We start from the raw sequence: 12728 nt of genomic DNA on the forward strand, positions 1-12728 counted from the left end.
CTACACTACAGGAGAGCACCAGGGATCTTACTGCTTACTGCTCACTGCTATACCCCCAGAACCTAAAACAGTGCCAGACATATTCTTGATACTCAATAGCTATGTAAAGAATTAATGTTTGAATAAAATTTTGAAGGCACTTAGAAGATCAAGATGGTCTTAGAATTTTATGGATTATATTGAATGTTTTGGGGTGGAGGGTTGTACTGTGAAGTACCAAAAATGGTATACAAAATGGAGTATACATGTATATTTCTCAGTGTATAAGGATTCTTCAGTTCAGTTAGATTCTCAGAAATATCCTTGAGTTCTCAGAAGATTAAGAACCACCAAAACATCACCTATTTTATTGTATCTTTAGTAAGTTTGGTTTTTGGTTTTTTTTTTTTTTTGGTTTTTGTATTTTGGTAAAGCAGGCAGCTAATCTGTTGTTTAAAATATATCACTTTAAAGCTCAGAGTAACAGAATAAGACAAGACCATGAGTGATTTATAGTAGATAGATGTTGATAGTGACAAAATATTTAGGTAGAGGAATGTGACCCGTAGTGTGGATTGACTGCATAATAATTTTTACAGCGTTGCCTTCTTTGATTCCATTTTTTAGTACATTTTCCAAATTGAACAATTTAGATTTTTTCAGGTAAAATTATAATCTTTCAATTTTTGCTAAGTGAGACTTTTCACTTTTTTTGTATTTTCCTTAGTCTCTAATCAGATGACTGAATTGTGAAATAATTGTGTTTTGTAGCCATTGACCATTTCTTTTTGAAATTGCATTTTAATGTTTTTGATTATCACTTGTTACTCTTTATATATGCTATCCAGAAATATATTTACGCAATAGCGATCTTAATTGATGAATATGAATTCATTTGGTAGTAAGTGGCAGATACGATTTTCTCCATTACATAGAAAACCCAGTTTTTGAATTTTTAGGAAGTATCCCAAGTGTGCCCAGCTCTGTTTTTAAGTTCTTTATTCAAGTTTGTTCTGTGATTTTTTTTTTAATGTATATAAGGAAAATTAATGTAATAAAGACTGTTTCTTTAATGTCTTTCAGCCAATGGTAACGATAGTAAAAAATTTAAAGGAGAAGATAAAATGGATGGTGCTCCTTCTCGTGTACTTCATATTCGAAAATTACCTGGTGAAGTGACAGAAACTGAAGTTATTGCTTTAGGCTTACCTTTTGGGAAGGTGACCAACATCCTTATGCTGAAAGGAAAAAATCAGGTACACTTCTTTCAGGACCTATAAAATGTTAAGCCTGAATTATCCAGCAGGTGTGAATTAGTTATTGTCTGATGAAAGGATAGTATATAGTAGGTTACTTTTCTTAAAGAACATGACAGAAGTCTCACTCTAACTTTTCCATGTAGCTCTGTTTGGGAAAATAATGCTAGGGAGCTAAAATGAATGTCACCGTAGTTTTCAAATTTTGCCTTTTAAATTCCCTTTAGGACGCTAATAACTGTTGGTCAGTGAAATTGTGGGAAATACAGATGAGGTACTTCTTTTATCTTGGCTTTGCTCTTTGTAATATCAGAAGTCAGTAGGGACACTAGTAGCGTCTTATCCCAGGGAAATCTTTATCTGATAGCATTAGAAGAAAAAATAGTCATTAGTCCCAGATATTCTATATTGAATAGATGTACCTATAGCAGTAGGGTCCAGATCAATTAAAAATCAAGTTTTGTTTTAAAGTTTCTAATGATACCATTTAGAAGAATTTAGAAAAAATTTAATGTTTTCTTAAATATAGTTAATATCACTAATACATTTAACTTTTTACCTCTATTAAATTGTAAATGCCTTAAAAATAAGTTGGAGGTCTCTTATGTTTTCTAGCTTAGGAGTGGTAAAATTCTGGTACTAGAAGATGTTTAGATTTTATTTTCTCTAGCTTTTGGGGGAGGTACACTTGTAGTGTATGGAAAATCAGATGGAAGGCAGAAGTACTATGTGCTCTAAGAGCTTTCTTCTGAGTTTAGCTTTAATTGTATCTCTAAACTTCAATAAAGGATTTCTCATTCTGCCTACTAGAGCATCTAAATGTAACTTGAAAGGTTCTATTCTAGATAATGATTTTTCTAATGAGCCAAATAGATTACACAGATATTGAAGTTTATTTGAACTTAATTCATAGTATTAAATTTTTTGATAATTTTCAGGCATTTTTGGAACTAGCAACAGAGGAAGCAGCTATTACTATGGTTAATTACTATTCTGCTGTGACACCTCACCTTCGTAACCAACCGATTTATATCCAGTACTCCAATCACAAAGAACTAAAAACAGATAATACATTGAACCAAGTGAGTATATGTAGGTACATAAATAAAATGGCTTAGAACATACTAAGAATCTCATAAACATATTAGCAGAAAAAAATTTTTTTAACCACTCAGGTTTTTCTGTGAACATTTTCTTGGTTTTTTGTTTTGGTTTGTTTTTTTTGTGGTATTTCCTTGCAGTATATCCCTAAGTATTAAATACTATGTTAATTTATAGAAAGTATGTGTGGTCTGTTGTTTTCATATTTTAAATTAGTATTGGATAAATTAGTTAAATAGCATTTTTTCAGTGCTTTTAAGGTTTTGGTGAAAGTGTTCTCTTTTTTTTGTGCAAATTAAAGTTTTTGTATAGAAACTGAGGTAGGACTTAAGCATAAACTATTAATACAACTCTGCTGCTTAGACTTTAATGTATGAAGTTCAGTTCCTTTGGTGTTTTGACTTTTTATAGGTCTTAATTTCTTATGGAAAAATTCCTACTGAAGATGCGTTAATGGTTTTCCTGGGGGAAAATGTAAGAATTGAGAATATATGAATGTGTTGATCTTTTAAAAATGTGATATGGAAGATATTATTTAAAATTAATATTTTTTTAGAAAAAGTATAACAGTGGTTTTAGATCTGCATACATAAGATTGCAGTAAAAACTGGTCTAAAAATTTTAGCTCTTTTAATGTAGTTTTTAGCTAATTATATCTTTCTGTTTTAGTAAAATCTAAACTGTGCCTGGCTCTTGTCTTATCAAAAATTAAGTGGAAAATAATTCCTCACAGATTTTAACCTTTTAAAAACATAAGATCATTTTGATAGTTCATGAAAAAGAAGCTCATATAACTTTTTGCCTAAAAGATAAGGCTAAAATTTCAGTTGTTTTTTTTTTTATTTTTTATTTATTTTTTATTTTTATTTATTTATTTTTTTGGCACACGGGCTTTGTTGCTCCGCGGCATGTGGGATCTTCCTGGAGCAGGGATCGAACCGGTGTCCTCTGCATTGGCAGGCGGATTCTTAACCACTGCACCACCTAGGAAGCCCCAGTTGTTTTTTTTTAATTTGATAATTTTCATTTCTTTTGAACCAGAAGTTGTACTTGAGAATTTATCACGAGGAAATATACCAAAATACCTATTCTCTGTTCTTTTTACTTAGAGTTTAAAGTGGCATTTAATATCCTAGTTTTATTTTACATTAGTATTTTCAGTGAAGTAATTAGTGAGTGCATTCTCATTTTAAAAGATTCAAATGAAAATGATGTGGAAAGCGTAAAGTTAAGGCATCTATAGATAGATGTATGTAGGGGAGGGGGATATGTAATTTCAAATAGGATAACCAGTGGGAGTCCGATCAACAAGTGACATTTGAGTAACAGACTTCGAAGTGATTAGAGAATAAGGCACTCATTACAGTCTTGGTTCTTCCAGACATAGGGAACAATCACTGCAGTGTTATTCTGTTGAAAAAAAAATTTTTTTGACAGCCATATTTTTGATTTTCAAAAGTTCTTCTTTGATATCCTTTTTACATTGCAATTATTCATTCTTTATGGATGCTAATTAATGGTATTTTAAAATACTTCACTCTTTTACTTTCTTTAGCATTAGCTGTTATGGTTATCTTGTTCTTCTTTCCCCTCACCCTCACTGTCTGTTTATGTTTCAGAATGAACAGTTAGGTTTTATTGGACTTGCATGCTTTCCTCTAGAGTAAGATAATGAGATCTTGGATACTAAGCTGGAATCCCCCCAAATGTCAAAGAGGTCTTTATTCTTGGCCTTCAGAAACTCCCTTTAGAGTTTCTGTTCTCTTAAGGGAGTGTTTAGTTGTTGCTTTTGTTTTTATTGTTTAATTATAAGTTGGTTGATGGTGAGAAGGAGTTGAGCTGTTTGTTAGCCTGACTTTCTGTTAACCCTTTTATTTTCACACTTTCCTTTGCTCCTGTTTACCTGCCAATTTCTAATTTGATTCCTATGGCTGCTACCAGTGGAAACCCTGTTTGCTTTGTATTCACTGTGTCTTCTGTCCATGCATTTTCTGTGTTCCGGGAATTTGATAAAATTATTCTCAGCTTGTGATGACCTTGTGTCTTCAGTGACTGTGTTTATTCCATTTTGTACTTATTTATAGGCATTTTAATAGTGTTCTGTAATAGAAGACAGACAAATGAAAGTGTGTGTCAACCATGAATCTTCCATAACCTTTCATCAAATCACTAAGTCCTATGAATTCACTCTTCTCACTATCTGCCCAGTTTTCTTCTTTCTTGATACTTCAGTTGCTCAGAAACAATCACCTCTCGGCTATATTACCTAATAGCTCTCTTACTGATCTTTCATAATTTTCGTCGTGAATTCTTTCTCTAGTACAGCCTTGTGTGTGTGTGTATGAGTGTATCTCTTTCTAAAATGCACAGATCTGACTAAGTTACTCCCCTGCAGCAAATTCTTTGCATGCTTAGGATAAAGGCCCTTTCTGAGAGGACTACTGTTTCTGTCTTATGGCTTCTCCCACCCTGTTTTGCTGTGCTTCTGTCCCAGTAGTAATTGTAGATCCTATAACCTGGCATGCTTTCTCTTATTTTGTCTTTGGAGGCCATTGTGTTTCTGTGCTGTCACTTTTGAATAGAATATTGCAGCCTGCCTGCCTTTGCACCACCTTTCCATCCCTCACTTCATATGGCCAGTTGTTGGATATCTCCAGGTTTCCCATTAGCTTGTTTCCTTGAGAGCCATCCTCAGATCCACAGAGTGGATTAGGCTTGGATTAAGAACCTTTAGTACAAATTAAAATCACAGTGAGATACTACTCTGTATACCATATTGGATAATATTAAGACAGGTAATAGTTTGGAACAATGTAGAGAAACTTGACCTCCCATAAATAAGTGATGGGAATGTAAATTGGTAGAATCATTTTTAAAACCTTGAATTATCTACTGAAACAGAGCATATACATGTTCTTTGACTTAATAATGTTATTAGTCACATACCTGAGAAAATACATACATATGTGTGTCAAAAGATATATATGAGAAAGTTCATGGCACACTATATGTAGTAGCCTAAAGCTGGAAATGATCCACATGTTCAGCAGAGTAGAACGTGTTATGGTATATTTATTCGTTGGAATGCTGTCTGACAAAGAGAATGAACAAGTTACTGGTGCCTCCAGAACCTGGATGGACAGTATAAAAACTATGTTTATCGGAAGAAGCCAGACCAAAGTAGAACACACGCTATATGTTTCCATTTGTATACCTGAGAGAAAGCATGTGTGTGGCTTCTGGAATGTTGGTCATGTCCCTTTTTTTTTTTAATCTCGATAGTCCTTTCACAGATATGTTCTATATGTGAAATTTTATTGTATATACTTAAGATTTGTGTCCTCTGTGTATATGATTGTTTTAATATGAAGTTTAATTAAAATCTAGGTTGGCAAGCCAACTCTGCTCCATGAACTTTTAAAAAAAATGTTTGAAGTTATTTGTTAACGATAATAGAGAACATAATTGTCAAGATAAAAAAGGAAGATGGAGAACAGTGAATAGTATTGGAAAGAAAAGTATGCAGTAAATAAGTACTCATATGCTTGTATGGAGTACATATATACATATATGCTTGTATATGTAGGTGGTGTCTCTGGAAGGATACCCAAGATAATATTGGTGAAGGTGGGTAGGGAAAGCAGACAGAGTGACTGGGTTGCAGAGGAAACTTAACTTTTTGTACTATTTGGATAGTACACCATGATCATGTGATTCCTGTTTTAAAAAGACCTTCCATTATTTGAAATAGCAGATATTAGAGTTGTTCTAAGTTGTGATATTTCCGGGCTTATTATTATAAATGTATGTAAAGACATGTTCACTAATGAAGAAAGTAATAATTGCAGTGAGCTACTTAAAATACTTTATTTAACTAGGTATTGGGCGAAATATATTCAAATATTTAAATTAACAAACATTGCTATAGTAATCTTTTTATCCCTCTTGTTTTATAACTATATTCTCTATAGTAGTGTAAATGTGTCCATTTTATTAACTGTTTATTGTATGTTTCAAAGTGTTGGATTTGAATTAGTCACTTTAGCTAACAAATTTATGGGTCATATTTTATTTAATTAGCATTTAGATGATGAAGTTTGAGGTGAGTGTGTGATCTCTTTGAGTACCAAGCTATATGATTTCCTGGTTATGTAATATTTCAGTGAAATGACATCCCCCCCACCTTTTCTGAGATATAATTGACATATACATTGTGTGAGTTTTAAGGTGTTACACAGCTTGTTGATTTGATATATTTTGCAAAATGATGACCACCACCACATTAGCTAATAGGTCCAGAAAAAATGTGACACTTCATGAATTTGGGGGTCGTATTTGTATAGGGCCATGCTAATCTCTGTATTGTTCCAATTTTAGTGTATGTGCTGCTGAAGCGAGCACTGATCATTCCTTATTCTCATGTGTTCTCATTCTTTTGTATTGGCCTTTTCATTCATCACTGTATTCTGTTTATATTTCTGTTAATCTGCGGTATAACTTTTTCAAACTATAAAGCAGTGTAGAGGTATTTGTCATTATTATATTTAACAGTTATTTGCCTTTATATAGATTTTCTGACCCCAGATAAGGTAGAAAGAAATTATTTCCTTATCAGTGAATCTATCAGGGTAATAGTAGGAAAGGCATAATAGTAATAAAGGCTGTCTTTTTGGAGCATATAACATTTAGTTGCCAGATTTCCTAAAAATACTGTATTTTTCCAATTCCATACGTATTTTTTTTCACATTTTAAAATCTCAGAAACCAAGATGTGTCTTATAGTAGCTGATCTGTCATATAACATGTATGGAAAATATTCTTCATATTTTATCTTGAAGTATTCCTAGAATTCTTATGGCTTCGTACTATGGTATACATCAATTTCTAAAAATTTTGGTTTCAGAAGTTATGCTAGTATGAAAAAAAGATTTAATTTGTGTCTGAGTATTCCTCTTTTAGGGTTTATTGGAAATAAGCTTTATGGGAGTTCTTTTGGATAGTCTGATAATTCCCTTGTTAAGGTTTACCGTGTCCCTTTTTTTTATAGAATGACTAATGTTAAAGTTTCATTGTTCTCTAAAAGTTTTCTGTTTAAAACATTTTCTGCATCTGTCAGACATCTTGTTGTTTTGAGAATAAATTACACCGCCTATCGTTATTGTTCAACATTGGTCCCAAACCCTAGATTATTGTTTTGAAGTAGTGTAATAGTGGAATTATAAACAGATAATACCTGGCTCATGGCAGGTGCTCAGAAGTATTTATTGAGTGAGTGTTAAATTTTATTTAATCTATATGTGTTCTAGAAAAGAATTTAACTAATATTGTAACATGCAGCAAAGTATAAGTGAAAATATACCAGGAATGTTTCTGAAGTGCTTATCTTTCAATTTTTAGCGTGCTCAAGCAGTTCTTCAAGCTGTGACAGCTGTCCAGACAGCAAATACTCCTCTTAGTGGCACCACAGTTAGTGAGAGTGCAGTGACTCCAGCCCAGAGTCCAGTGCTTAGAATAATTATTGACAATATGTATTATCCTGTAACGCTTGATGTTCTTCACCAAGTAAGTTTAATTTAATCTTTATGTTTATCTATAAAATTGAGAAGTAATAATACAGTAGATAAAATTTGTTGTGATTTTAATGTTTTAACAGATATTTTCTAAGTTTGGTGCTGTATTGAAGATAATCACATTTACAAAAAATAACCAGTTTCAAGCTCTTCTCCAGTATGGCGATCCAGTAAATGCTCAGCAAGCAAAACTAGTAAGTCTACTTTTTTTGAGACAGCAATAATTTTCAGTGGCAGATATGTATGTATGTATGTATATACACATATATATGTATAGCTAATGTTACTAATACTGACATAACTTAGCAATACCATATAGCATTTTAGATGGCACAGATTAGTGTCATTAAAATAAATTAGAAAAGCTTAGTATTTGTGATAAGAAAGAAATGTTTATTTTTAACAATAGTCATATTTGTAGTTATCTATAATATAGGCTTATATTTTGCATTTTTGTTTGATTTAGGTCCAAAAGTTTTGTGCTCTTGAGGATATGGCAAGATTGTGTTGTGTGTGCATACCTGTGTAAGATTTTACATTTTTCAGTGGGAGTTGCAAAATAAATAATTTAGCTATAAGCTAAATTTGGCTGAAATATATCAATGCACATGTGGCTCAAATGCTATGATAGGCTCTCAGTTTATTTCTGGTATTCTTTTTAAGTGTTTTTTTAAAAGATAGGTTTTTTGAATAAGTTCTTAGTCTCCTTTTTATTCACATCACTTACCTTTTTTGTTGTTACATATGGAGGGTAAGAAAGTGTTCAAAGCAGTAAAATATACCCATGTCATGGCTACCATTGAAAATTGCATGCCACATCTTTGTTTCTAAATGCCTAATCTTCTGTTTGTGTATCTTATTTAAATCTACCTATGTTTGTCTCTAACTGCTTGTGCTATGGTATCATTGTTATTTTTATTCCATTGCTAAAACAATAACTATTTATTATTAAGCCATTAAAGCAACTGTCCCTACTGTCTACCTCTTTTTCTCCCTTTCACTCTTTTACTTTCCAACTAATTATGGTGTATTACTTTAGTGCTTCCTCCAGATCAAGATAGCTTGTGTGGAGCCAGCCATTTTTAATTATTGTTTCGTTGCATTCTGTCCTTAGAATCTCACTTGGGGAGCAAAAATAGCTTCAGGTAGCAGAAAGGCTTTACTTACTGGTAATGAAAGCGTAATTGAAGTGATTTACCAAGTGCTGTTATCTCATCTTTTTCTGACTACTCTGTGTTGTAAACAGAACAGGAATTTTTCCTGTGTTACATGGGATGCTAAGATTTAAAGAGGTAACTTACTTATAATGTACACTTATCTGTAAGGTTGACATTTTTTCAGTCTACTTTTCTCCAGTATGTTGCTACTCACTGGTTCCCATGATCTAATCATATTTCCCCTTTCAGGAATAAATTAACAGAGTTCTTTTTTAAAAAAATATCTTTCCTCACATGCCCCAGCCCTCCAACTTTGGAGGTATTTTATATTTAAAGAGTTACCGAAATCATTGTGGTATGAGGTTTGATCAGTCAGAGACAGTCTAGAAGCTGTGTTCTCGATGGCATTTTTCAGGTTTTCTTTGTCATTCCTTTCTGTTCCAGAGGAAGAGTATTTGGTAAAGGACCAATAAAATGGAATTTGATTCAGGAATTAAACTGCATTTGGGCTGTAAAATTCAACGGGGAAAGTAGTTTATATATATCTTTCCGTGTTTGATAGGTTTTCATTTAACCAATCTTCTGTGCACAGAAAATAAGCATTGAACTATCAGTTTGTTTGTGAATGTTTATATACACTCACTCAGGTCTTCTCTACAAAGGTCTATAATAGTAATTCTAAGAAAGTAGGTAACTATTAAGGTTTTATTCTGGTATTTGAACTCAACTGTATTTCACTTACTGGAGAAGGAAAAAGTTTGTTTCCTAAATTTGCTTGTCCCATTATCTTATAATCCAATAGTTTTTCTTCATGCCTTTATCTGGACTGTGAGTGCACCTAAAGGATATATAATCTACCCGATTGGTACCAGTTTAAAGTATTCAGCATCAACTACAAATAGGCCCTCTACTCTGCTTGCAGAATCTTACTATGTTTTTTCTGTCGACGTGTTCTCCCATTTTCCACAACTGTGTGAGATAGAAACATCTCTTTCCACCAAGTCTCTCTTCACTCTTTTTTATGACCTTGTCTGCTGCTTCTCAGAAAAAATAGAAACTATCAGATGGAAACTCCATCACTTTTTCTCACAAAATCTACTTACACCTGCACATATTTTTTTCTTCTAAGTAAAAGGCATAGATATTTCTGTCTAAGACCCGTAAACACTAGATACCATCCTCTTCTGCCTCCTAAGAACCTTTGCACTTCATCCCTTCGTTCTCCTATATATTTCTTTGTGTTGGTTACTTGTCACCAGTGTTTCAAGTGTGCTTAAGTGTCTCTCATTTTTTAAATGAATTTACCCTTAACTCTGTATTCCATATATCTGTCCATCTAACACTTCGTCTCTCTTCTCTCTTTTCATTTATAACTAGACTCCTTAAAGCTGTTCATACTTATTGTCCCCTTCTTACTTCTCTACTTACAGCAATTTAGTTTCAGCCCCCATTTACCCATTTTTTTCTCCCTTGTGTCACCAGTGATCACTAGAGTAGCTAAATCTCAACAGAATTATTCAGTCCTTAGCTTACCTAACCTCTAGGTAACATTTGACACTGAATCTTTCTTTCCCTTTCTTAAAATCCTCTTTTCTCCTGGTCTCTGCCACTTCTCACCTAGATATATCTCACCTCTCTTCCTTCCTTGTATACCCATCCCCTTCTGCCAGGGGGACCTTACCTGTTACACACAGCTCAATTACGCCTTTGTGATTCTGACAGTACTCACATCACTTTTTCTAGCTCAGATCTCTACTAAGAGACCCAGGCTAGGAACCCAGTGGACCATGGGCCACCTTCAAACTTAGTGTGTTCAATTAACTCCTGGCACCGCCCTCCCCTGCCCCACCAGAAATACAAAAACCTGTATTTCCTATGTTAATAAAGGTCAAGGTACTGCCTTGGGCTGCTAGTCTATGAACCAGTATGAGTATCCCTGATCTAAGCCATCATCTCTTAAATCTGTGCTTCATTGGCCTTCTGACTGAACTTACCACTTTGAGTTTTAAGAATGATCTCAACTTAAAGTTATATTTCTTCGTTTCTCAGTGCCCTTTAGTGACTGATTTTTGTCCTTAATATAAAATCCTCCTTCCTTGACATAGTTTATAAAACTCTAAATCTTGCCTCTCCAGTCTCATCTTCCACCTCTTTAACCGTATTGGACTTCTTTAAATGCTTGCATATGCCGTATATTCTCTGATCTCATGGGCTTACAACTTGCTGTTTTATTTGCTGAAACTGTTTTCTCCATCTCTTTATGCCCAACTTCTTAACCTCCCTCTTTCAAGTATCAGTTTAGAAGTCTCTTCTCAGACAGGTCTTCTGTAACTCTTCAACTAGATGAAGTCCCTTCCTTTCTTAGTTCTCACCACCACACATCAAAATAATAACTACTTGTTAAGTGTCTGTATTATCTGTAGGACCGTAGATTATATGACTGGGTATCATGTCTGCTTTGTTCTCTGCTACATTCTTAGAACCTAGCACGATGTATGGTGTATTATAGGTATTAGGGCTTTTTCAACCCATGTTACAACTTTCCCAGCATCTGGTGTGCTGTAGATCCTTCCCACCTTTCAACCATCCGTACATCTCAGTGTATTATAAAATGAGTTGGTTCTAAACTTTGTAGTTCAGTTGCTATATTTTTATGCTTGTTAAAACAGTAGGGATCATGTAAAATTTATAGGTAAGGAGTAAGAGTTTGGGAAGAGAATCTCAAGCCTGCTTCTCCACTGCTGTAGTGTCAGTTGCTCAGATGAATGTGAGAATGAAAAAATATTGCTTACACCCTGGGAATTCATTTATCAGGCATAGTGTAGCTTTGGGGGAAGAGAATTTATAGTATTTTTTAAAGTATGGTCCAGAGCCCATTCTTATCAGAGTATGGTCCAGAGACATTCTTATCATATAGATTGCTTATAAAATGTGGGACTCTTAGGCCATCCTGAACTAACAGTTATAATTCATGGGGTTGGGAGCCCACTACTGTTTTGTTTTGAAAGCCCTGGGAATCACTGCCATGTAAAGGCAGCTTGAGTGACAGAGCCAACCAGACTCTTTCCATATATTAGTGGTGATCTTTGGGAGTTACCTTCAGTTAATTGGAATTTTTTCCCCTTAGCATTTTGCTTTATAAGAGGATAGCAACTCAGAAAAAAAAACATATTAACAATGGAGTTTTATTAGTGAGGGTTGGAGGGGAAAAATGAAACCATCTCCTGAATTTGTCCTGAGGTTGGCATATATTGCAGTCTAGTATCTTTAAAAATCTCTTAAATCAACAGAAAAGATAATGTTCTGTGTATTGACATTTAGGGTGGTAATCACAAGTCACTGTAACAATCATAATTATCAAATAAAAATAAATTGTTTTAAATGATCTTCACATTTATTAAAGAAAATGTCCTAATGCCTTTTTCAGAAATCTTGTTTATTGGCAAGCAGTGTATTGTGCAAACAAAGATATCACTTACTGTGGCTTTCTAGTTTAGTTTCTGTATTTTTGAGAAATAGAAGTAATCTCCTTTTCACCTGAACTTCTCAGAATTATTTGTTTTATACAACCCTCAAATTGTAACACACATGGCAGAAAATGACTTTTATTTTTATGTTATTAGAGACAGCTTTTCAGGAGTATTGTCTGTTTCTATTAGGAATGT

The 12728-nt window shown here is 33.7% G+C and overlaps 1 protein-coding gene and 1 non-coding gene across 5 annotated transcripts in view; one reads left to right on the forward strand and one right to left on the reverse strand.

The window, feature by feature from the left end:
- Positions 1-12728, forward strand: part of PTBP2 (polypyrimidine tract binding protein 2) — a 77707-nt gene that overhangs the window by 35702 nt on the left and 29277 nt on the right. For all 4 annotated transcript variants that reach the window (XM_057718445.1, XM_057718428.1, XM_057718420.1 and 1 more), the window contains exons 4-7: positions 1063-1235; positions 2174-2317; positions 7734-7898; positions 7990-8100. In XM_057718445.1, coding sequence (XP_057574428.1) covers positions 1063-1235; positions 2174-2317; positions 7734-7898; positions 7990-8100 — 593 coding nt within the window. The remainder of the gene's footprint in view (positions 1-1062; positions 1236-2173; positions 2318-7733; positions 7899-7989; positions 8101-12728) is intronic.
- On the reverse strand, positions 6635-6737 carry LOC130842857 (U6 spliceosomal RNA). The gene has a single exon (XR_009050622.1). It is a non-coding gene; the product is annotated as a U6 spliceosomal RNA (small nuclear RNA).

The sequence above is a fragment of the Hippopotamus amphibius genome, chromosome 1 (genome assembly GCF_030028045.1).
Source record: "Hippopotamus amphibius kiboko isolate mHipAmp2 chromosome 1, mHipAmp2.hap2, whole genome shotgun sequence".
Classification (NCBI taxonomy): Eukaryota; Metazoa; Chordata; class Mammalia; order Artiodactyla; family Hippopotamidae; genus Hippopotamus; species Hippopotamus amphibius.